Source organism: Myotis yumanensis, unplaced genomic scaffold, assembly GCF_028538775.1.
Source record: "Myotis yumanensis isolate MYYU_CA2020_CCGP unplaced genomic scaffold, mMyoYum1.0.hap1 SCAF_2, whole genome shotgun sequence".
Lineage (NCBI taxonomy): Eukaryota > Metazoa > Chordata > Mammalia > Chiroptera > Vespertilionidae > Myotis > Myotis yumanensis.
In genome coordinates this window covers 137,129,417-137,156,479 of record NW_027223753.1, presented here as the reverse complement: position 1 = coordinate 137,156,479, position 27,063 = coordinate 137,129,417, and the positions used below count along the sequence as shown (strand labels likewise).

The 27,063-nt window shown below is 37.4% G+C and overlaps 1 protein-coding gene across 2 annotated transcripts in view; it reads right to left on the bottom strand.

Moving 5' to 3' along the window:
• The window catches only part of SENP7 (SUMO specific peptidase 7), a 159,214-nt gene that overhangs the window by 24,267 nt on the left and 107,884 nt on the right, over nt 1-27,063 (bottom strand). Inside the window, exons 7-12 of one of the 2 annotated variants that reach the window (XM_070406058.1) lie at nt 26,207-26,325; nt 22,427-22,605; nt 20,667-21,006; nt 19,723-19,880; nt 16,363-16,500; nt 5,240-5,273 (exon numbers count right to left, since the gene is read on the bottom strand). In XM_070406058.1, the coding sequence (XP_070262159.1) occupies nt 5,240-5,273; nt 16,363-16,500; nt 19,723-19,880; nt 20,667-21,006; nt 22,427-22,605; nt 26,207-26,325 (968 nt within the window). The remainder of the gene's footprint in view (nt 1-5,239; nt 5,274-16,362; nt 16,501-19,722; nt 19,881-20,666; nt 21,007-22,426; nt 22,606-26,206; nt 26,326-27,063) is intronic. The other variant, XM_070406059.1, reaches the window with a different exon arrangement.

Genomic DNA, 27,063 nt, shown 5'->3' with positions numbered 1-27,063 from the left:
TTAGAGTTCACATATAAGCAATATCATGCACTATTTGGCTTCTCTCACTTAGCATAATACCTTCAAGGTCCATCCATGTTGCCCTTGTTTCTCATGGCTGAATAATATTCGTGTGTGTGTGTGTGTACACACTACATCTTTACCCATCCATTGATAGACACTTTGATTTTCCTATACTTTGCTACTGTTGCAATAAACATGGGGTGCACATATCTCTTCAAATACTATTTGCATTTTCTCTGGATGTATACCCAGAAGGATTACTGGATCATATGATAATTCTACATTTAATTTTTTGAGAAACTTCCATATTATTTTCCATAGTGACTGCACCAACTTATATTCCCACCAACAATGCACAACACTTGTTATTCCTTGTCTTTTTTATGACAGCCAATCTAACAGGTGTGAGGTGATACTTATTGTGTTTTTGGTTTGCATTTCCCTACTGATTAGAGATGTTGAGCATCTTTTCATGTGCTTATTGGCCATTTGTAACTCTTTGGAAAATGTCTACTCAATTCCTCGGCCCATTTTTCAATCAAAATATTTTTTGTTTTTTTTGTTTGTTTGTTTGTTGAGAGGTTTGTTGTTTGTTTATTATTGAGTTAAATGAATTCTTTATATATTTTGGATATTAACCCAAAATCAGATATGTGATTTGGAAATATTTTCTTCCATTCTGTAGGTTGCCTTTTCATTTTGTTATTTCCTTTGTTGTACAGAAGCTTTTCAGTTAAAGTGACTCCACTTGTCTATTTTTGCTTTGTAACCTTTGCTTTTAGTGTCAAGTCCAAGAAAAGCATTGCCAAGGTGGATGTTAAGGAACTTACTGTCTATATTTTTTTCCAGGAGTTTCAGGTCTTACATTCAGTCTTTAATCCCTTTTGAATTGTATATAGTAAAGGGAGAGGTTCAGTTTCATTCTTTTGGATGTGGCTGTCGAGCTTTCCCAACACCATTTATTGAAGAGACTGTGGTTTCCCCATTATATATTCTTGGCTCCTTTGTTAAAAATTTATTGACCACAGTCCCGCCTGTGTGGCCCAGTGGTTGAGCGTTGACCTGTGAACCAGGAAGTCATGGTTGGATTCCTGGTCATGGCACATTCCTGAGTTGCATCCCCAGTAGGGGGCGTGTCAGGCAGCTAATCAATGATTCTCTCTCATCATTGATGTTTCTATCTCTCTCCCTCTTCTTTCCTCTCTGAAATCAATAAAAATATGTTTAAAAAAAAAAGAAAAACAGCTTTTAAATTTTTCCCTTAAAAAATAAATTTAACACTATCCTGGCTGCTGTAGCTCAGTTGGTTGGGCATCTTCTCATGCGTCAGAGGGTTGCTGGTTTGATTCCTGGTCAGGGAATATACAGGTTTACAGGCTAGGTCCTGGGTAGGGGATGTGCAGGAGACAGCTGATCAATGTATCACTCTCACATAGATGTTTCTCTCTCTCTCCCTCTCTTATTCTCCTCCCTCTAGAAAATCTTTTATAAATTAAAAAAAGAAATTTAATACCATCATAAGAAATGTTTACCTTATTACCAAAATTTCCCCTGATATTTGGTTTATTCTGTTATAGAGCTATGGCAGACATTGAAAGTGGGAGTTGTCTATCACTATGCCTACCCACTAATAGGGACCTTAGCAATAGTATCCTAATTTTATTTAGTAAGCAAGGTACCGAGCTTTTCAAAACTCTATTTCCTAGCTTCCTTTGCAAATAGATGTGTGGTCATATAACTAAGTTCTAGCTAGCAATATGTAAATAGAAGAAGTTAAATGCCATGCACATCTAAAAAGGCTCCTTAAAATTAAGGGCAAGAGATATGTGGTATGTGCCCTGTTAAGCATTTCCCCCTTCCTCCTGCTTTTTACCTGGAACACTGACATGATGACTGGAGTATAAGCTGCCATATGGACCATGAGACAAAATTGAGGATGAAAGTCACATGTCAGAAATGAAAGAGTCGAAAAATAAAAAAGCTTGTGCCCCTGATGACCAAAATACACTATACCAGCCCTTTCAGCCTGCTTCTGTGTTTCTTCTATGTGAAAAAAAAAATCACAGCCCAACATAATTAATAGCTAATATAAATATGGATAAATCAAATTTGCCCTCAGCTGCATTAGAAAAGGAATACACATTCAGACCCCTAGCTTTCCCATCTACAAGAAAAAAATTTATATGCATGTCTTGTTTTTTTTTAAAAAAATTGTATACAGAAACTTAGCATAGATTGGATTTGGGGAAGAAGACTACTATTGTCTTCTTCTATTATAAAATCAAAAACCCATTACCACTGACAGAATATTTTTCCATAATTTTTCATTTAAATCATCTTTTAAAAATAGAGATCCAGTATTGCTTTTCCCAACTTGTCCAATATTTATAAAAGTAAATCTTTTCAAAGATTTTTTAAAATCATATGGGATAGGAAAATTATTAAATAAAGCAATATTTGAGACAAATTAGAAATATTAACTATGAAAACCTAAAATGTCATTTTTGAAGTTTGTAGCATAAGAATATGAGAGGTAGCTCTGCCACACAGGTAGAACTACATCCAACTAAAAAGCTTCTGCACAGCAGAGGAAATAAAAAAAATAAAAAGGAAACCTACAGAATGAGAGAAAATATTTGCAAATCATATACCTAATAAGGTGTTACTATCCAAAATATATAAAGAACTCTTGAAACTCAACGGCAAAAACAAATAAACAGTTCCATTAAAAAGTGAGCAGAGAAATTAAATAAATATTTTTCCAAAGACGACATATAGATGGCTAACAGGTACATGAAAAGGTGCTCAACATCACTACGTGCAAATGCAAATCAAAATCAAACCACAATAACATATCACTTCACACCTGTTAGAATGTTCATTTTCAAAAACATAAGACAAAAATGCTGGTGAAATATGAAGAAAAGAGAATCCTTGTGCATTGCTGATGGAAATGAAAATTGGTGCAACCACTATGAAAAATAGTATGAAGGTTCCTCAAAAACTTAAAAATAGAGCTACCATATGATCTAACAATTCCACCCAGGGTATTTATGAAAACAAAACAAAAAATACTAATTCAAAAAGATATGTACACTCCCAGGTTCACTGCAGCATTATTTACAATAGCCATATGGAAAGGACCTAAATGTACACACACACACACACACACACACACACACACACACATACACATTGGAATACCATTTAGCCATAAAAGAGAATGAAATCTTGCCATTGGTGACAACATAGATGGATCTTGAAGACATTATGCTAAGTGAAATGTCAGACAAAGAAAGACAAATATCACATAATGATACTTATGTAGATTCTAAAAAACAAAACAAAAACAAACAAAACAAAAAAAACCCCACCAAGCTCAGAAATTGAGATCAGATTGGTGATTCCCAGAGGTGGGAAAAACGAGGTAAGTGAAATGGATAAAAGGGTCAAAAGGCACAAACTTCCAGCTACAAAATAAATAAATCATGGGGATGTAATGTACAACTTGGTGACTATAGTTCATAATACTGTATTGCATATTTGAAAGTTGCTAGAAGAGGATATCTTAAAAGTCCTAATCACAAGGAAAAATCATTTTTGTAAGTTGAAATAGGAATGCATATTTACTAGACTTATTGTAGAGATCGCTTTGCAATACAGTTTACCTGTGAACAACCAGAAGGTTATGGGCACCAGTATCTAGTACCCTTCCCCCGTCAATACCAGTGTCTGCATCTGCTCAAGTCCTCTATATAAAATGGCATAGAACAATGGCTCTCTGCATTCCAGGATTCCCAACCATAAATCAAAAATAACTGCTTTCAATCTACAGTTGGTTGAATCCACAGATACAAAACACAGAAACATGTAGGGCCAACTGAAAAAAATAATCCATGTATATGTGGACCTCTGCAGTTTAAATCCATATTGTCCAAAGGTCAACAGTATATACAATATCAAGTCATTATGTTGTATACCTAAAATTAATATAATGGTATATGTCAATTATACCTCAGTGTAAAAAAATTTGATACATAACTCTGTTACATAGGTCTTTATAGCTTATCTTTTCTGAAATTATTTCCTTTTAAATCACAGGTCTTTGTTTCTGCTAAGTAGCTAATATTATATCATCTCATAATAACTTATCAAAATTTCCTAATTAGGTCTATCAATATATTTCTTCTTTGCCTTATATATTCTTACTATTTACAGTAGCTTCCTAATTAATAGATTCATTATCATACCACAAAGCTGTGATTTCTGTACATGGGTATCTGGGGAGTTCAATTACATTATTTTGATCACATCTTCAGTCTTGGAACAAAAGTTTCCTGTTACCTGGTTCATTTCTAAAATGCTATTTGTGTATATATTTTCCTTTTTATTCTTCTCTCTCACAAGGTATCCTTTATATTGCTTATTACTTGTTTTCTTATTGTCATTATTTATTCTGAAAGGTTTTCAGTTGGAGAGAGAATGAGAAAATGGCCTGAGTCTTTACAAGTTGCAGGTATATCTCCCAATCTACTTTGCATTATTCAAGTAAAAAATGATATTTAAAAAAAATTTCTCTTAAAAAAAATCTCTCTTAACCTCTATGTAAAACATTTCACCTGTTTGTATACATTAAAAATTTCCCTATGCTTCTGTCCTTACAGTTCCTATTTTTCCCTTTTTATATATACCAAAACATGTCTTGCTATCAAAACATTTCTGTTAAGCCTAAGAAATTATCATGAGCCCTAACAGGTTTGGCACAGTGGATAGAGCATCAGCCTGTGGACTGAAGGGTCCCAGATTAGATTCCAGTCAAGGGCATGTACCTTTGTGGGCACATCCCCAGTAGGGAGTGGGCAGGAGGCAGTTGATCGATGTTTCTCTCTCATCGATGTTTCTAACTCTCTATCCCTCTCCCCTCCTCTCTGTAAAAAATCAATAAAATATATTTTTTTAAAAAAGAAATTATCATGAATCCCTTAATACTACTTTACTTGAAGTCATTAAAACAATAGTATACTATTTTCAGTATTTTTAAAACATTTTAACTCCTTTTGAAGCTGCTAAAAAAAGCATTATGTTGAAAAACATTATTAACCTTGATTTTATTTAAATTCTATACTGGAAAAAAAAATGGAAAACTTGTTGCAGAAAGATTTCAGAATTTTTGCTGACCAATTATTTTATACTACAAATTACAGTGATAAGTGGTTATAAGACAATGACAGCTTACCTTGAAATGGGATCTTAACATACTTCGGCGTGAACTACAGGAAAAATACAAAAACTGAGTTACACTTAAAACGTTGTTACTATTCAAATTTTCAAATTTTATTTTCAAACTCTACACTAAAAGTACTCAAGCCTTTTTATCAATAAACCAAGAATACGTTTCACTGTAAATACTTAGTTTTATGAAAGTTCAAGGATCCTGAACAAGCATCCTATCTAATAAAAAAGTAATATGCAAATTAACCATCACTCCGTCACAAAGATGGTGGCGGCCGCGGAGCTGGAGTAAGCAGGAGACTTGGGTTGCCCCCGGCGATGGAGGAAACCAAGCTTCCTGCCTGCCCTGGCCAGCCCTTGGCTACGCTCAAGGCTACAAAGTTTCAATTATAGAAGATAAATAAATCCCAGATCTCTACTGAAAAAGAAAAAAGAAAAAAAGAACAGGCTGGGAGCTTGGGTCACCGGGGGGCATGGCCAGCCTGAAAATGGCCCTCAACCCCTCACCCAGGCTGGCCAGGCACCCCAGTAGGAACCCGCATCCTGAAGGGGGTGTGGCCAGACTGAAAACAGCCCTCAGCACCTCACCCAGGCTGGCCAGGAACCCCAACAGGACCCCCCCACCCTGAAGGGGCTGTGGCCAGGCTGCAAACAGCCATCAGCCCCTCACCCAGGCTGGCCAGGCACCCCAGTGGGACCCCCACCCTGATCCAGGACACCCTACAGGGCAAACCAGCCGGCCCCCACTCATGCACCAGGCCTCTATCCTATATAATAAAAGGATAATATGCAAATTGACCCTAACAGCAGAACCACTGGGAATGAAACACACTGACCACCAGGAGGCAGATGCTCAATGCAGGAGCTGTCCCCTGGTGGTCAGTGTGCTCCCACAGAGGGAGCTCTGCGCAGCCACAAGCCAGGCTGACGGCCGCCAGCACAGTGGTGGTGGCAGGAGCCTCTCCCGCCTCCTCAGCAGTGCTAAGGATGTCCAACTGCAGCTTAGGCCTGCTCCCCACTAGCAAGTAGATATCCCCTGAGGGCTCCCGGGCTGTCAGAGGGATGTCTGACTGCCAGCTTAGGCCCAATCCCCCGGGGAGCAGGCCTAAGTCAGCAGGTGGACATCCCCCGAGGGGACCCAGGCTGCGAGAGGGCACAGGCCGGGCTGAGGGAAACCACTCCCCCCGCCCCCCGAGTGCACAAATTTTTGTGCACTGGGCCTCTAGTCCTAATATATGAAAACCCAGGGTCCATAACGACCTACCAAAGGCTCCACCAAACACTGGAAGTCAGTCCTGCAGTCAGTGCTGGGCTGCCATGGTGACCCAGCACTGACTGCTAAGGGGGCTGCGGATCAGGCCCAGAGAGAGGCCTTGAGAGAGGCAGGGTCTGATCTGCAGCCTCCATGGCAGCTGTTGATCAGCCATTGCCTCTCTCTTTCTATCCAGGCTTCACAAACAGCCACACCTCTGTTTCTCTCCAAGCCTCCCCAGGGGCTGCTGATCAGCCCCGCCTCTCTGATCAGGCCCGGAGGTAGGCCCCGAGATGCTGACTAGCATAGAAACCGACCAATCAGAACCAAATCTGGGTGAACTCTGAGGAGCCAATGGCTGCCTAGGAGGCAGGGCTTTTGACGCTGACTAGCACAGAAACCGACCAATCAGAACCAAATTGGCAACAACTAGAAGGAAAGAGAAAAGCACACTGAGACTCAGAGGAGCTGCAGAAGTAAAGTGCAGAGGTACGGAGGCTCGAGCACACGCGGAAAGGGGCTGGCACCTGAGGATGTGCTGTCTTTTTTAATTGGGAGGGAGTCACAAGCTCCCGACTGCTCTGAACTCCGGTTCCGGGAAGTCTCTGGGGACCCAGGACTCATATGGGGAGAAACTGGACTGTCTGGAAGCAGGCAGAACTTGGAACTTGTGGGCGGCTTTCCCTCAGAGGTGCTTGCAGCAATTTCCAGGACACTGAGACGCGGGGCCCCTTAGGGCAGGGCTGAGGATCAGCCATAGCTGCTTGCTCCACCCTGTTGATTCCGAGACCTCGCCCCACCCAGGCTGCTGCAGAGGCTTTTGCATATGAATTCCCTGGCCCTTTGCAATCTGAAAATTACTTAACAAATTGCAGCTGGGCCAGACAGACCCAGAACTTCCAAGAGAAGGCCCAAGGCCCCACAGCAACTTGCGTTGCTTCACAGCTGGGCCTCATCTGGGCACCTCCAAACCCCAAAAGAGGAAGGGGAATCTGCAGATCTCTCCATAGTTCCTGCTGGGTAGCCTCAGGCAGAGGCTAAATTAGCACCTCCTTAGAGATCCAAGAGCCAGTGTACCCAGTGGTCAGAGTGGGGCCATCCAGATTACAACTCCTCAGATCCATTAGGGACACACTCAGGGGGCAGACTCAGTGAGCACCAAAGCCCCACTGAAGCAAGTCTTGCCCCAGAAGGGTGTCTTCAGCACAGAAGTTCTCCCACTGCAGACACAGCTGATTCTCACAGCCAATTGGCCTGGAGGTCAATTCCTCCCAGTGATACCTACAACAACCAAGGCTTAACTACAACAAGACTGTGCACAAAGCCCACAAGGGGGTGCACCAAGAGTGTCCACCTCAGGTAATTGGGGAGGCTGAACCACTGGGCCCTATAGAACATCTAGCACAGAAAGCCACTCTATCAACAGAGGGAAGCAGCCAAAATGCGGAGACAAAGAAACAGGACACAAATGACAGAAATGGAGGAAAGCAAACTGCTGGGTATAGAGTTCAAAACCACACTTTTAAGGTTTTTCAAGAACTTTCTAGAAACCACAGACAAATTTAGTAAGACCCTCAAAAAGATGGGTGAGATTGCCAATAAATGTAGTGAAATCCTCAAGAAATCTAGTGAGACCATTGAGGGTATGAAAAAGGACCAACTAGAAATTAAGCATACACTGACTGAAATAAAGGATATTATGCAGAGTTCCAACAGCAGACTAGAGGATCGCAAGAATCACGCCAAAGACTTGAAATACGAAGAAGCAAAAAACACCCAACCGGAAAAGCAAAACGAAAAAAGGAATCCAAAAATATGAAGATAGTGTAAGGAGCCTCTGGGACAGCTTCAAGCGTACCAAGATCCGAATTATAGGGATGCCAGAAGAAGAGAGAGAGCAAGATATTGAAAACCTATTTGAAGAAATCATGACAGAAAACTTCCCCTACCTGGTCAAAGAAATAGACTTACAAGTCCAGGAAGTGCAGAGAACCCCAAACAAAAGGAATCCAAAGAGGACCACACCAAGACACATCATAATTGAAATGCCAAGAGCAAAAGACAAAGAGAGAATACTAAAAGCAGCAAGAGAAAGAAAATCAGTTACCTACAAGGGAGTGGCCATACGACTGTCAGCTGATTTCTCAACAGAAACTTTGCAGGCCAGAAAGGAGTGGCAAGAAATATTCAAAGTGATGAATGCCAAGAACCTACAACCAAGATTACTTTATCCAGCAAAGCTATCATTCAGAATTGAAGGTCAGATAAAGAGCTTCACAGATAAGGAAAAGCTAAAGGAGTTCATCACCACCAAACCAGTATTATATGAAATGCTGAAAGGTATCCTTTAAGAAGAAGAAGAAGAAGAAAACAGTAAAGATACAAATTATGAACAACAAATACATATTTATCAACAAGTGAATCTAAAAATCAAGTGAATAAATAACCTGATGAACAGAATAAACTGGTGATTATAATAGAATCAGGGGCATAGAAAGGGAGTGGACTAACTATTCTTGGGGGGATGTGGGAAGAGACTGGACAAAAATCGTGCACCTATGGTTGAGGACAGTGGGGTGGGGGGTTGAGGGCAGAGGGTGGGGTGGGAATCGGGTGGAGGGGAGCTATGGGGGAAAAAAGAGAAACAACTGTAATAATCTGAACAATAAAGATTTAATTTAAAAAAATGACAAAAATAAAAAAATTAAAAATAACTATTGTCAACCACTCAAAAAAAAAAGAACCAAATTGGCCAGTAGGGGAGGGCAGTTGGGGACGAGATCAGGCCTGCAGGGGAGGACCATTGGGGGCGAGATCAGGCCGGCAGGGGAGAGCAGTTGGGGCGAGATCAGGCCAGCTGGGGAGGGCTGTTGGGAAAAAGATCAGGCCAGCAAGGGAGGGCAGTTTGGGGCAACCAGGCTGGCAGCGGAGGGCAGTTGGGAGCGAGATCAGGCTGGCAGGGGAGGGCAGTTGAGGTGCGATCAGGCCGGCAGGGAGGGCAGTTACAGGCGATCAGGCAGGCAGAGGTAGTTAGGGGCTATATCAGGCCGGCAGGGGAGAGCAGTTGGAAGCAAGATCAGGCCGGCAGGGGAGGGCAGTTAGGGGCAATCAGGCAGGCAGGCAGAGGCAGTTAGGGGTGATCAGGCAGGCAGGCAGGTTATTTATAATAGCCCAGATTTGGAAGCATCCCAAGTATCCAACAGGAGATGAGTAGATAAAGAGCTCTGGTACATTTACACCAGTGATTCCCAAAGTGGGCGCTACCGCCCCCAGTGGGCGCTGCAGTGATCCAGGGGGGCGGTGATGGCCACAGGTGCATTTGGGGGCGATGAGTAACTGCTATTAAAATTTTTTAAAAATTAATTTCCAGGGGCTGAGTAATATTTTTTCTGGAAAGGGGGCGGTAGGCCAAATAAGTTTGGGAACCACTGATTTACACAATGGAATAATACTCAGCTATAAAAAATAAAAAATAAATTAAAAAAAAGGAAGGAAATCCTACCTTTTGCAACAACATGTATGGACCTGGAGAGTATTATACTAAGTGAAATAAGCCAGTCAGAGAAAGACAAATACCATATGATTTCACTTACTAGTATTTGTGGAATCTAATCAACAAAATTAGCTAATAAACAAAATAGAAACAGACCCATAGATAGAGAGAATAGATTGACAGCAGTAAGAGAGGAGGGGGTAGAGGACTGGATAAAAAAGGTGAAGGGATTAAACAAATAAATACCTCACAGACAGATAACAGTATGGTGTTTACCAGAGGGAAAAGGGATTGGGAGGGGAAAAGGCAGGAGAGGTTAAAGGGAAATAAATGGTAATGGAAGACTTGACTTGGGTGAACACACAATACAGGTGATGTATTATAGAATTACACCCCTGAAACTTATATACTTTTATTAACTAATATCACCCTGATAAATTAAATAAAAAAGAACCCTGTGTAAATAATTTAAATCTCAATGTGCTCATTTTAAAAAGCAAGTAAGACTTTACTTAGTATATTTTTCAAAAATGTTTCCTGAATTTTTAAAGAAGAAATAAGACAAAGTTCAAAAGAAACCGCCAAGAGATGTCACTGACTTGGATAAATAAGGTGTCACTGACTAGTAAATAAACCAATCACAAAACAGGGTGTAATTTTTGGCTTTGTTGACATTCCCAGCATTCATCTTTCTTGTTTCATGCTACAAATTCCCTTCAAACTAAGGATTCAGCAAGGTTCTTGCTCTTTCTGCTCCTTCTGCCACGACACTAATTTTCTCTAGGTACCTCATCTGTATATCTGACCTCCTTAACCCTTTGAGTGCCAACCAATATCCTAGGAACTATGCTTAAATTGCCAAAGCATTTTTGCTGATTTGACAGCAGTTTAGGGAAAAAAAAATGAATTGCAAGTAAATGAAGTTACATATTCAAAAACTTAAGAAAACCTTTATTACATTTGTTATCATCTTTGACATATATTGTTTGCTGATTGTATTATAAAATACTAGTAAGAAAAAAATTTGAACAAAACATATAATGTTAAAATAAAATTAATCTCTAGAGTGCTGGGGAGCGCAATCGCACTCCACCTGTCTTCCCGAAAAGTGCCGGGAGCGCTATCGTGCTCCTCTGCAGTGTCACTATTAGATGCTAGTAGTTCACTCTTTATTGACAGATGGCACCTAAGTGCAGATTACTTATGATGCCGCATGTTTGTAGTTCTAAAATTGACCACTGGCATTTATCTGGCTAATTTTCATAATTTTTTTCCTAAACTGCTGTAAAATCAGCAAAAATGCCTTGGCAATTTTAGCATAGTTCCTAGGATATTGGTTGGCACTCAAAGGGTTAATGTTGACTTTGAATACATGAATGAAGATACTGTTTAAGCCTTAATAAGAATTGACATATTTAGCAATATCATCATCACTAATAAAAGCAGACTTAGAACTGGATGCCATTTCGAAGCTTTAGGGCTACAAAATCTGCGTAAACTTCATAAAATCGTAGTACCTGTGAAAAATTAGCCAGATAAATGCCAGTGGTCAATTTTAGAACTACAAACATGCGGCATCATTAAGTAATCTGCACTTAGGTGCCATCTGTCAATAAAGAGTGAACTACTAGCATCTAATAGTGACACTGCAGAGGAGCACGACAGCGCTCCCGCTCCCGGCACTTTTAGCGAAAGACAGGAGGAGCGCAATCGCGCTCCCCAGCACTCTAGGGGTTAAGCGTTGCTTTTATGATAAACTCTCAAGGGTTGTAGAGCACACCTAAATCTTCCATGTACCATCTAAAATAGGCTTGTGCTTTTACATTTGTTTTTCCATTAATGCCAAATGAATTCATGCTTATTTATTTATTCATTAGCTAGGTTTCTTTTTTGAGCAACACATTTATAAAATTGTCAACTAAATCAGGGGTACAGTCTATGAGCACAAAACAAAATCAAACATGGTCTTGGTACATGGGTACCTAAATTAACTGTCAACAGAGTTCCAAATAAATAAGAAACAATGTTCAGTGAAATCACAGATTTACTGTGACTCCATTACTTTTACCAATTTAAAAATTATTTCATATTGTAGTTTCACAAATATAAAAATCATATTTCATAGTGTAAGTTAGGCACTAAAGCAAAATTCGAGCAAAATGCACATGAATTAAAAGCTGATCTTCGGGTTCAAATCCTACCTCTATTATCTATACTAAAACAAATAGCAAGTAGATACTCACGTAACTTACTAAACTTCTCTTAGCTTTAGATAAGTCCCTTAATCAAGGGGAACTATTATCATTAGATTCTAGCATCTGATTAATAAGCACATTATCTAGTTTAATTTAGTCAAATTCACCTTATTATTCTGTCACTTTCACACAGCTGCTACATACAGGGTGTCCCCAAAAATGTATACACACTTAAACAGCTGACAGCTGTTAAATGAAAATGAAATGTATTTTAATAAACACTGCCTTTGTCATTATACTCAATGTGTGTATACATTTTGGGGGGACGCCCTGTATATGTGACGTGTATTTTCCACTGCCAAATTCCTTCTGACATGTTTCACTGGGTCTTTAATCTCATAAAAGATATCTTAGCAAATGAAAATAACTAGTGATAGACAATGAATATAAGAGTGATGCTTTTAAAATTTGATAGTCATTACTACAAAATTATGAACTAGAAGTAGTGCATCTTTGGCCTCTACTTTCTATGTTATTCTCTCATTCTTTCACTGTAAGTATTCTTGTCCTATCAAACCTTTCAGCTTGGCAAGGATTTGATACTCACTTATACCTTTGTATGATGATTAAGCCATTATGTAACCTCTCTAAAAGGCAAAGCGTTATTCCTAGCAAAAATTTAATCTCCAGGTAAGAATATGAGAAAAATAATTTTGTGGGGGAAAAAATGTTTTTGTGGGGATAAGGTAAACCCAGTTCTCTGAAATCATTTCACATCTATCTAACGTAAGAAAAAGGCTGAACATAAGAGCTATTTTTATAACTTGTTACAATAGCCCATAGAGTTCTCTCAACATAAGAGATACTTCATAAACATTTTCCTGCTACCAACAAAGTTGAGATCTAAACACGAAATGTTCACATCTATTGCAGCATTCTCTACACCAGATATTTTCAACCTATGTGCCGTAAGAATCTTTAAAACATTCAATACTGACTGTTTAGATCTCTTTTCCCTTGTACTGTCAAATTAAAAAATTAAAATAGCCAGCACAATAGTCATCCAGTGTGAATGCCCTGTCTTGAACCATAAATATATATCAACATATATAAAAGGCTAAGCAACCATCCGACAGACCATCCAACCAGCCAGTAGGTATGATGCACACTGACCACCAGGGGGCAGACACTCAATGCAGGAGCTGCCAAGTGACAGCAACTTTGCAGAGTGCCCTCTCGTTCTCCAGGACCACTCCGGGGTGTCGGAGAGCCGGGTTCAGCCCGATCCCCGGAGGCCAGGCCAAGGGACCCCACCTACCGGAGGGAACTCGCTCACTCCACAGATGACCTATGAGCCACAGTGCTACCCCACGTGCAGCATCCAGGGAGGTACCATGGGAGGTGGGCTCCAGGGCGTGTCTGCCCATCTTGCCCAGTCCTGCCCCGCTGGCCACCTTCTAATTTCCTTTCACTGTGCACCAATCCATGCACCGGGGCACTAGTGTTACCCTATATAATAAAGCGGAGATATGCAAATTAACCCTCACACCCTCACAAGATGGCTGCCTATGACCAGGCTGGCAGGGTAGAGTTAGTGAGGGATGACCAAACGACTGAACAAGCAGGCTGCATGGGGCAACCAGGCCGGCAGGGAAAGGGTAGTTTGGGGTGACCTGGCCAGCAGCAGGGGGCAGTTAGGGGCAACCGAGCAGGCATGCAGGTGAGCGATTAGGAGCCAGCGGTCCAGGATTGTGAGAGGGATGTCCAACTGCCGACTTTTTAAATTTTTAATTTAACACATTGTATGCGGGAAACATATTTATACGTTTTACATTGACTGTAAGTAGTAGAGCCACCTGTTAGCGTGCGATAAAAACTACCCGCAAACAATGTGTTAATTATATTTTTGTAATTTTTTAAATTGTTTATGCTCTCTCCATTATAACATAGCTGTTTTATTTTTGCTGAATTCCTTTCAGGCTTTGCTCACATGCATATATTTTACCTGCATATATTTGCTTTGATTTACTAAACCACTTTCTTATAATCAGACATTTAAGTTTTTTACTTTAATTATAAGAAGTGTTCCAACAAACAGGTTTTAAGACATATTTTATGACACTTATTGAATATTTGCAGTCCCCTATTATTTGTAATAGCAAAATACTGGGAGACCTGAAATGTCTAACAGTCAAGAATTAAGGACAAGGCAATCCAAGTATCTTAAAACAGGTACATGAATTAAATTAGTTTACATATGGTGAGTTACAAAACAGTATGTATGTTTTAAACATATATATCTAATATAAAGACTATAGAATGATATACAATTTAGAATTAGGGGCAGTTTTCTCTAGATAAACAAGATTATAGGTGTTCTTTTAATTACTCCTTTATTCATTTCTAGTTTTTTGTTTGGTTTTATTTTTTGCCCATAACAAGCCCACCTGACTGTGTAATAACAATTAATATATTAATTAATAACAACCCACTGTTGAATATTTATATTTGATTTCCCTCTCCAGCTAATCAATTATTGTCATATATTGAAGTTACCCAATATTTTGCCATTACAAAGAACTCAACAAAATAACTGGTTAAACCTGAATTTAAAATAAAAAAAGGAAAATGCGGTGGGAGTGATGAAAAGTGAAAAAAAAAATCCCTTGAAGAAGAATTGTAAAATCACCCCAAGCATGTAAAAAACATTCATATCTGAAAACTAGTGATGAGGGAACACTGCTCTTGAGCTTTCAATCAAAGCGATTTTAACTATATCACAAGCTACCATTATTTGTAGTTCACATGATATGTTGGATTTGTACAGAATGTTTACTCTTTTGGGATTAGGTTTTACCTCACACTGTCACCAAGTAAACATCTACTTTATGACTTAAAGCATGCACTCTCTTCTCTGTGAAGTAGCCTCTGATTCTTCCAGACAGATACAGGTACTCATTCCCATTTTGTACATATTTCCATTGTACATATTTCCATTGTACATTTTACCATAATCTAAAGTCTCTATTTATGTGTCTATTGCTTCCATCCTATATAATAAAAGGGTAATATGCAAATTGACCCTAACAGCGGAATGACTGGGAACAACAAATGACGCATACTGACCACCAGGGGGCAGACACTCAACAGGGGGAGCTCTGCTCAGCCACAAGCCGGGCTGACAGCTGCGAGCGCAGCAGCAGTGGCAGGAGCCTCTCCCGCCTCCTCGGTAGCACTAAGAATGTCCAACTGCAACTTAGGTCCACTATCCCCTAAGGGCTTCCGGGCTGCCAGGGAGATGTCTGACTGCCAGCTTAGGCCTACTCCCCTGGGGAGTAGGCCTAAGCTGGCAGGTGGACATCTCCCAAGGGGTCCCAGACTGTGAGAGGGCACAGGCCGGGCTGAGGGACCCTCTCCCCGAGTGCATGAATTTTCATGCACTGGGCCTCTAGTTATACTGTAAACTTCTTGAAAGCAGAGGCCATGTCTTACTATTTTTATATTCCCTGCTTTATTTCTAACACAGTGAAACATCAATAAAACTTCTAGGAAAAAACTTAAGTTATAATCTGATGTAGTCAATTCATTTTAACTAAAGTTTATAGGGCCTACTTAGATTTTAGCCATTTGTGGAAGAATTAAAAAATAAATAAAAGCATGGCTCTTTATCATAAGAAGCTTAAAGTCTAATGGAGCAGTTCAGGCAAGAATATAAACAATTATAAACATACAGAATAAATATTGTAGATGTACAAACAAAGTGCTATAAGTACACAGTAAAGGGAGAAGTTAATTCTGGCTAGAAAGGAGAAATCACAAAAGGATTCCTGGAAGAGGAAGTATTTCACATAAGCCTTAATGAGATGTCTTATTTGTGCTCCCAACTACAACCTGAATAAAAATATAATTTACCACTAAGTTAATTTTATAGCTCAAAAAATATGTAGTTTTTATACATGATTTTCATTAGTCAGATCAGAAATATAATTTTAGGACATTCCCCTATGATTTTAGGAATCCCCCTCCAATTAAAGACGTGTTTCAATGTATGACAAATTTAAATTGTCCCATATCAAATTATTCTCAGTTCTATTTTCACTTGCACTAAAAAAAAGAGAAGATAATATGAAATACTTTGTCTAAGATCCAAACCTAAAAAAAAGAAAAAAAAATTTAGATATACTTACTGTAACACAACCTTTAGAAGCTCCTTTTATTTTACCAATATAAACAGAAGTAAATATAAAATCCAGTTGTAGATCCATCTCATTACTAGGCATAATACAGGAAGTGTTTTCCATGGCAGGACATAATTCAGATGAAGCCTAACAAGGAATAAATTATAAAATTCTTATAACCCTAAGTATTATATAAATGTTGACAATGCTTTTCCAAAGTCAGATACTTCTTTAAATTACTATTAATGGAACTGAAGAATTTTTTTACTGTTGTTACTGTGAGGAAATATTATCTAGATTACTTTTCTTAAAAACTATGATTTACCTTGAGAAAATTACTCCAAATAGTCGATTCCTAAATTAATTCCAGGTCTAAGTTTTAGAAATTAGAACTGTATCAATCTTCCTCTGTATCAAAGGCATGATTTCAAACTCAATATTCCCTTTATTCATTGTTAACGCAATAGAAGTAAATTAAGATTTATTTAGTGATTTAGTTTAAAATGAGTTTTTAAATATACTCTCTCTTTTCATCCCACAACCACTCCATGAAGTAGTTCTCTTTTTTCCCACTTCTTAAGTTAATAGATGTTTCAGTTGGTTAAGTGACTTGCCCAAGGTAATGCAGTTACTAAAAGTAGAGCTAAGACAAATTCAAGTCTCTATTGCCAATCCAAGAGTTATTTCAACCACATAAAATTCCTTCCATAAACAAGATGATGCTCTTAGCTACTGAGAATTTAGTGAGCAATAAAGGGATATAAATACCTAAAACCCACCAGTTACATAAAATCTATGTTTTACTATATGATCTATGTCTGAGGATAGCCAACCAGTTGCCTAAAACTTCAAAATTCATACCACTTCAACACAAACAACTACAGAACTCTGCTTTTAAATGACAACAGATTACCAGGCAGTATCAGCAGTAGCTGCTGCCCACAACCTCTACTGAATTCTACTCTGTGCCAAAATGACTTTTTCAACTCCACGTTTGCCTTGCCTTTGCACATTATCTTGCTTTAAGCCTAACATCACAAGTAACCAAATAAATTATCGCTAGAGCAATTATGCATGTATTTACTCTCTACCTACCTCTAGAAAATATTAGTCCTCATCTAAAACTTACACAGTACTCATTATTTTTAACCCAGTTCATAATGATTGCTTAATGGAATTTTTTGTCATTCTTGTCTTTTATTGTTTACTATACTATTCTGATCCCCTAAGTAAAAAGGGGAATCAAATCAACTATAGGTGATTGTAATCAGTTGGAGAAAACTGTCTTTCTCTGTTTAAGTAATAAAATTACAATATAGAATAGAAATAATTTCTTATTGGGCATCACAGTTTGTAAAGACTAACTGCCTCCCAAAAATGAGCAATCCATGTGTCTCATAACTTCACCTGAAACTGGAAACAAGGAAAATATGGCAATGTTATGGTATTCTGCCTTATAGATGTTGGTAGGTCTCCACATTATTTGCTATTTGGCCGTGATCATGTTCTGTCAGTTCTACAGGAGATGTTACTTTTTAAAAAATTTTTATTGATTGGCCCTAACCGGTTTGGCTCAGTGGATAGAGCATCGGCCTGCGGACTGAAGGGTCCCGGGTTCGATTCTGGTCAAGGGCACGTACCTTGGTTGCGGGCACATCCCCAGTAGTGGGTGTGCAGGAGGCAGCTGATCAATGTTTCTCTCTCATCGATGTTTCTAACTCTCTACCCCTCTCCCTTCTTCTCTGTAAAAAAATCAATAAAATATATATTTTTTTAATTTTTATTGATTGGTGAGAGAGAGACAGAGAAAGACAGAGAGAAGAGAGATTTGTTGTTCCACCTGTTTATGCATTCGTTGCTTGCTTCTTGTATGTGCTCTGACCAGGGATTGAACCCAAAACCTTGGCGTATTGGGACGACGCTCTAACCCAGTGGTTAGCAAACTGCGGTTCGAGAGCCACCTGCGGCTCTTTGGCCCCTTGAGTGTAGCTCTTCCACAAAATACTACGTGCGGGTGCGCATGTACAGTGCAATTGAAACTTCGTGACCCATGCGCAGAAGTCGGTATTTTGTGGAAGAGTCACACTCAAGGGGCCAAAGAGCCGCATGTGGCTCGCGAGCCACAGTTTGCCGACAACTGCCTGAGCTACCCAGCCAGGGCCTGTTATTTCCCTATAATATTATCTTTCATACTGCATTGTAAACTTATATGCTGCCAAAGGAACTATAATTCATCTAGAAAAGGGATGGGGAACCATTTTTCTGCCAAGGGCCATTTGGATATTTATAACATCATTTGTGGGCCAAAATTATCAACTTAAAAATTAGCCTGCTATATTTGGTCAAACATTTAATTAACTCACCCCTAATGGCTTGGCAGGGCCAGACCAAATGATTTTGCTGGCCTTAGCCAGATGTCTCCTACCCCTGATTCTAGAAGTTTGAACTCATTATCAACAATGACACTGTTTTAATTACAAAAACAACTAACCCATCAAGTATGCTATTGCCCAATGGGCAAGAACGGTTACATTTTAACAAAAATTCAGAACATAGTTGCTGAGGTGATCTCTGTACGGAATTCTTAATGCAATAGAAATACTGGTGAAACTAATCACACCATCACACTGTTTTTATAAAACTGACCAAATTCTTCATCACATTCTACAGAATAACAGCCTCTGACATTATTTAAAAACAAACAGACAGAAGTTTACCATAATTCTGTACTTGTGGTCACTGATAACCATTTCTTAAAAACAACATAATCAGAGGTTCATAATATGAACAAACACTGACAACAAATGACTTGAATCTTACTTTAGAGCTAGACTCTTCAAAGTGCTATGTCAAAAACACAAGTGGCTGACAGTAAACAATCAGAGACTATCATTTATTATGTTCTGTAAGAAGGAAAATAAAAAAGGACTTAAACTGGTGGCAGAGGCAGGATTTGAACACAAGTTTGTATATTTCCAGAAGCCATGCTCTCTCCTCTATGTTGTATTGCCTTAATAGCATATGAGGGAAAGGAATAAGTCCAAATGGTTATAGTATTGCAAGACCAGAAAAATATTGGAAACTTTTACCCTAGAAAAAGTTTCAATAAAGTTCTTAAATGTCTAATGAGAACTATTAAAAATAAGTATATTAAAGTAATAGAATAATATAAATGGCCAGAAAAAAATGGTATAATCCTTTCACTTCAAAATAAAGATAAATACATATTTCTCTGAAACTAATCTCAAAATTCAAACTAAAAGAAATGAGTAACTTTTATTACAATATTTTCCTTGATGAAACAAAAAATGGTTTTAGCCAAAAGTGAATATTTCACTATTTATCTACTAGAAGGCAGAAATAAATTACCTGTACCGATTCACATGTAATCAATGGTAGTTCTGACAATGCTGATTGAGAAATATTCTCATTCTCATTACTGATGTCATGGTCTTGCTTAGATTGTAACTTAAGAATTTCTGAATTTTTATGTTCAATGGGTCCTTCTTCATCACTGGAAACAACAACTAAAAAGGAAAAATGTAAAAAAAAAAAAAAAGGAGAAATGTATTTTTTTAAATGTGTCTCAATAATCACTTATCAAAAAGAGATCTTCTAATTAATGCTATTTATCTTTGATAATCCCATTAAATTTAATCATCCAACTTTATTCTAAATTTAGAAACTGGCCTATCACTCATTCATTATCTGATTTATACTAGTTATGTGCAATAATTTCAAATTAGTACTATTATTTAGCAGTTACCTGCAGATATGAAGCCATGAGAAGAACTTAGGAACAAGTTCTAGTCCTGGTAATGTATTTTACCATCACTCTACCTGTACTTTAAGTCCTATTACATTAGTTGCTTCCAGGAGAGGGAACTGGATGGCTAGGGAAAGATGTGGAAGACTATTCATTGTATATACTTTTATGTACCATGTGACAACATCAAATACTCAAAAGTTAAATAAAAATTAATGACAATAATTAAACAGCACCTAAACTCTGTGTACTTCAGCTTCATCAACTAAATGGCAATAATGATGATTCTTATAGGATCTTTTAAAATCTGATGAGATGAACTACAGTATATTAACCTAAAAAAAAAAATTACTTCATTGTTTTTACCTAAATCAATATTATAAGTTTCATAAAGTCCCAAAACCACAAGTCTTTTTTTTTCTAAAGTTAATATACCCCACAGTGATGTCATAAATCTCTTATTGCCTTAGCCAAATTTGTTCAAGAGAAGAAATAAAATAAGTAGAGCAGAAAAAATTAAGACCTTAATAATCCTCCTGTTACTTACTTGGTTCAGCTGAGATCAGTGATTGATTGCCTTCACTGTGTTCACTTAAAACAGGCTTTTCTATTGTGTTTAACTTTTTCTCATCCTTCTCAACCAGGGTAGCATTCCCCAAAGTATCAGTGGAAATGGAGCTCTCAACAGTTTCAGTGATTGAACAGTCAGAAGTGCTTCTGGGAGCAGCACTCAAAGCCAATTCCTGACTATTAAGTGAAGATAGTTCAGTAAAGTCACTTTTCATAGGTTCAGGTGTAATTTCTTTAAGCAGTTTTGGATCTTGATCATGGTTTTCACTTTGCGTTTCAAACTCAGGCGATACTGTTGAGTCATTTTCTTGTTCTTTCTGAACATAAATGCATACAAAAAATTAGCATTTTTCAAAATTGGCTAGCATAATGAATTTTTTTTAAGTTTAAATTCCTAAAGGAGAATATAAAAGTAAAAATATATCATTTTTATAATAAAGGGATAGAAAACTACACAATTATACTACATTACTCTTGTAGTTGTCTCCCAAGTATAAAGATATACTGCCTAATCAGACACCTAAACAGTTTTTAAAAGGATAGGATGGTGAGGCTCCCATATTTACAAGGGCTTCAGACGGTCTTCCATGTTCTAAGTCAACTTTAGAATGAGAGAATTTTTTTTAAGTTTTATTTTATAAAAGTAAAGAGCCATATGACATCATGTCTATATATCTTCAGGAGCCATGCTCTCTCCTCTATATTGTAGAGAAGTAGCTAGTAACAAGAGCAAAAAATTAAAAACTTAATCAGATAACAATATAAAAAATTGTGAAAATCAATCACTGCCTTCACATCTGTTACTGTATAAATTTAAGTCATGTTTATAATTATAACTCAAAGATACTGAAAGTCCTGAAATGCCTTGTGAATCAAAGAAATCAAAAGCTGTCTTCTTATATTTTTACTAGAGGCCCGGTGCATGAAATTCGTGCACTCAGGGGCGTCCCTCAGTCCAGCCTGTGCCCTCTCGCAGTCCAGGAGCCCACAGGGAGCAAGTCTAAGCTATCAGTCAGACATCCTTAGCGCTGCTGTGGAAGCGGGAGAGGCTCCTGCCACCACCACTGCGTTCACCAGTTGTGAGCTCCATTTCTGGCTGAGCAGAGCTCCCCCTGTGGGAGTGCATTGACCACCAGGGGGCAGCTCCTGCATTGAGCATCTGCCCCCTGGTGGTCAGTGCGCATCATAGCGACCAGTCATTCCACCATTCAGTGTATTTGCATATTAGCCTTTTATTATATAGGACTGTTACTCAATACTAAGTCTTTGAAAATAGGTGCTATATGCACTAAAAATGGTAATTCTTTACTTACAAACTCTAGATAAGAGAAGCTGAAAGAAGTTGGTAAGTAAATTTCTACTGATAAAATAAATCTGATAATTTTACAGGCCAAGTGAAAAAGCAATTAACTGGACAGCACAAATAGTATTTGGCTAAAATAAAGGAAAATAATAGAAAACACATCTGAAGGAAATGTATACCAATGTACTAAGTAACAAGTGGAATCAAAGGAGGAGCAAACTTAACTTTTTAACTCATTCGTAATATTTAAAATTTGTTTCAATAACTGTATGAAATGTAAAAAAGTTTCATTTAAATCCTTTTTTAATTTAAAAAATAGACAAAGAAATCTGATGATAAAAGAATAAAGCTAGAAAAACATCATTTGGCCATGGTCAATTCATTTTTATCATAGCACAAATTACTTCATGTCACATCTAAATACCTCTACTTACTGTCAGTTCTGCTGAGTTATACAAAGTAGAATTATAAGAATCAGGTAAATTACTTCTAAGCCTTTTCTTTCTCTTCCTGGAAATCAGAGTGGGTTCCATTTTTGAATCAGAACATGAACCATTCTTGTTTCTGCTCCCCTCTTCAAGATGATCACAACCTCTACTTTCACTGTTAAGATCTTAAAAAAACAAGGGTCATAAACATAACCAAAAAGTACTGAAAGAATTCCTTTTAGAAGAGCTCTCAGAAACATCATCAAAATTGTTATACTACTTCCAAAACTAATTTAAAAAAAGAAGTCCACTGTAAAATTCTCATACTGACATGAATAAGTATGAAGAGATGCCCTATTTTAAAATGCATACACAAAGTGAATATTCTTTGTACAATAAATATGAGGAAAATATGTAAAAAGGTAGTATTCATTAGTAACCAAAGCAAAGCAACCACAACATGTTTTTACCTTTTGCTGTAACTGCATTCAACTGTACAACCAAAAAGGAGGAGGGGGGGGTCTTAATGAAATGTGGATAATTCATCTCTTAAAACATTTTTATAATTCATTGATTTTAGAAATTAGTTGTCTTTTTAAAATGTAAGATATAGATAGATAGATAATTGAAAAGAAACAATAATTTGAAAGAGTATTGATCACTGTTCTTTTAAAAGGAGCCAAACTACCTTTCTTCATCATCTGTGATACATAATCATTCACAATATCAATTTGCTTTACAGTTAGTTTCTTCTTTTTAAAAATCAAGACCCTGTCATTTGAAGTCTCCAATAAATCTATTACCCTACAGAGAAAAAAGTGCTCCCTTTTTTCAGACAAGAAAGCATTCTTTTGAAACTCATGGCGATTATTACTAAAAATGCTTAATATTTCAGTTATCAAATATATGTATTGTACAAAAATACCTTCCAGTAGATTCTAACTAACTGAAGGTTATCCTGAAATATTTTGCTTTCTGAATCTATATCAAACTCAAATAGAAGCTCAAAGTTTATGCACAGCAAGTCCCAAGGAGCTTCCTTGAATTCATAACAGACTTCATGTCACACTAACTAGCCTGACCTCTCCATTCATTCAAAGTTCCTTCAATACTACAAACTATTCTTGCTCCTACTCTAACTTCGTAGACACCTAATGACTAACAGTCATAATATCTTTGTTGTTGCTTAAAACACGGGCACTGTGTTTGAGGGCAAAAACTCCAAGACAGTCAACAATCTTCCAATTTCCAAAGAAAATGCTCTTTGCTTCCTCCCCCAGGAAAACAAACCTCCCCTCACCAAATCATCAACACAGTATTTTGAAAAGCACATTAACTTTGTAAACTATAAAAGTAGTTTACACAGGAATTTTCCTTTAATTAGTTTAATATTTGCACATGTCCCAAAACCATCTCATGGAAAACAAATTTATTAGGTTGAGCTAGACAGTGTAAAAATAGGATTCTACTTGTATAATATATATAACTTAACTTGCAAATATTACTAGCATATAAAGTCAATGAGATGAAAAATTTCTGTAAACAAAAAATATTTAATACTAGAGGCCCAGTGCACAACATTCATGCACTTGGAAGAGGGGGTACCTCAGCCCGGTCTGCACCCTTTCGCAGTCAGGGAGCCCCCGGGGATGTCCCATGGCTAGTGGGCCTAAGCCATCAGTTGGACATCCTTAGCACTGCCACAGAGGTGGGCGGCTGCACTCACCAGCCATCAGTCCCGCTGTGGCTGAGCAGCGCTCCCCGTGGGAGCGCACTGACCACCAGGGGGCAGTTCCTGCGTTGAGAGTCATCCCCCTGGTGGTCAGCATGCGTCATAGCAACCAGTCATTCTGCCTTTCTGTCAATTTGCATATTAACCTATTATTATATAGGATTTTATTGTATTATTTTCTTAAAAACAATTTCCATAACCTATTATTATATAGGATTTTATTGTATTATTTTCTTAAAAACAATTTCCACAAGACAAACTTAATTTGCTACAAATGAATGGTAAACATGGGCTATAACTCAGAATTCCCATTAATTTATGGCCTTCTGTTAAACAACTGGTATGAGACACAGTCATCAATAGTTATCAAAACATGGTGATTTTTAATAACATTTCAATACCTAATTTTCTTTTTTTTAATATTTTTTTATTGATTTCAGAGAGGAAGGGAGAGGGAGAGGGAGAGAAACATCAATGAGAGAGAATCATTGATCAGCTGCCTCTTGCACGCCCACTACCAGGGTATAGAGCCCACAACCCAGGCATATGCCCTGACCAGGAATTGAACCATGACCTCCTGGTTCATAGGTTGTACACTCAACAACTGAGCTACATTGGACAGGCAATACCTACTTTTTTTAAATCACTTTACCTATGAGAAGAACCTTCAGGAATACTAAGAAAGTATAAAGCATTTCTTTTATCATGCATTTTTTTCCCCTGCTGTAAATGTAAAATTCCACTGTGACTTTGAAGTATGAAGGGCACCAATCAGAAAGCAAAATTCAACTATTCCTATTCTACCTAGAAAAGCAGGGGAATGTAAGGGCTTAATGGTGTCTTGATAGTATCTAAACTGAGCCCATTTGTACAAATACTGATATTTGATAGCCAAAGGTAATTATTGCTGGGGAAAGCACAATTCATAAGAAAAGAAATGTCTTTCATTATATGCAGACAGTTAGTGACTAATTCAAAGATTATGAATATGGAGTCACACGTTTTCTATATAGACTGCCCTCATAAGAGTTGCAGCTGGTGTCTTGTATACATCAAAGTTACTAGTGTAGTGTCCTTTTAAGTTTGTCTCTTCTATGAAAAAGCTAATTAAAAATGTGTAAAGAGCTGTGTTTCAAAGGAACTACAAAGTAATTTTGTGGTGTCATTACAGGACCATCTTTTCTTGTGAATAATTTAAAAATTATTTAGAAAATAAGATACCTCACTAATTTGAGCTAGCAATAATCCAAGAGATCCATGAAGATGTTAGTTTCACATCTGACTAATATAGTAAATTGTGAAAATTTTTGAAAATTATTTTAAATTCTTAAGAGATAAAAAAGAAAAAGTAAGTTAATTCATTAACCCTACATGTCAGGAGGCCTACAAAGAATTTTCAGTAGTCTGGGATGTATTTACCTTTAAAAATGCTAATAATGGCTTGTATTGGCATCTTCCTAGAATTGAGAGAAATTCTAATGAATAAAATATATATTTCATAGGAGGATAAATAGTGGGAAGCTGCTAATAATAATAATAATAATAATGATATAGTTAGCAATAATAACAATCCCAAACATATCCATGGAAACAATACTCAGAAATAGCTAAACAAACATTATAAATTTATAGGTATATGCCCAGCCCCAACAACAACATAATCAAATTTACTTTTGGATTTAATAAATAGAACAAGAAATATATACTATAGGATACATATTATAAATTTAGCTATTTTCTTTGAGTTGCTAAAATAATCTACCTTTATTTTCACATATCCTTCGAACATAAAATTGAATAAAGTTATTCATAAATTTTCAAATTATTACAAATGCACCCTGGCTGTTGTGGCTCAGTTGGTCGGAGCATCATCCTGAAGGTGGTGGGCTCAATTCCCAGGCAGTCACGTATGGAAGTCAACTGATGAATTTTTCTCTTTAATCTCTCTCTCTCTCTCTCTCTCTCTCTCTCTCTCTCTCTCTCTATTTTTAAAAATTATTACAAGTGCAATACACAAAAAATTAAATAACAATAGATTTCAAAGTTAAACAAACCTTTAGACTGAGTATCAGACACTACAAGAGAAATGCCATCATCACCTCTTCTCTTTTCTTTGGTATGTGTAGCCCGCTTTGAACAATTCTTATCTACTGTCTTATTTGGTTGAGAACCCCTGAAAAACAAAATAATAATATACTCAATTCTTTCCAACACAAATAAATTTTGAAGCCAGCTGGCATATATTCAAGACAAAAACCAGTGATTTATAAATACAGTCCCACATAGAAAGAGTATATGATCTGAACAGTAAAAAAATAATGAACCAAGATTTGAGAAATGAGTTCTCATCCCTGTTCTACCCTTAACTAGTGTAGTGTCCTTTTAAGTTTGTTTCTTTGGGGAGCAGAACACAAGACACCCACATCACAGGATTCTCCATATGCACAATGAGCAAAAGAATAATAAAAGTATTAAATACCTCAAATTGATTTAAAAAGTAAAAATTTCATGAACACAAGCACCTGATAACCACATCTACGTGTATTTAAAAAACTTATAAGTCGAAGGTAATTGTTAATATGTTTCAAGTATGGATCATATATCAAAAGTATAAAATAAAGTTTGGAGTGTGGTAACAAATTTTACCTATAAAGGAAATAATTTTAAATACAAGGTACCAGCTAAATACATAAAATATAAAATTTTTGGAAAGCAAGTTTTGGAGGTATTTGAAATATCATGCCTCAATACCAAATTTTCAGTAATGGATAAATCATCCAGACAAAATCCAACACAGAAACACTGGAATAGAAATATACTTCAGATCAAATGGACCTGACATGCATTTATAGAACAGGCCTTCTACCACACCAAAATATACTCTTCTCAAGTGCACACGAAACATTCACCA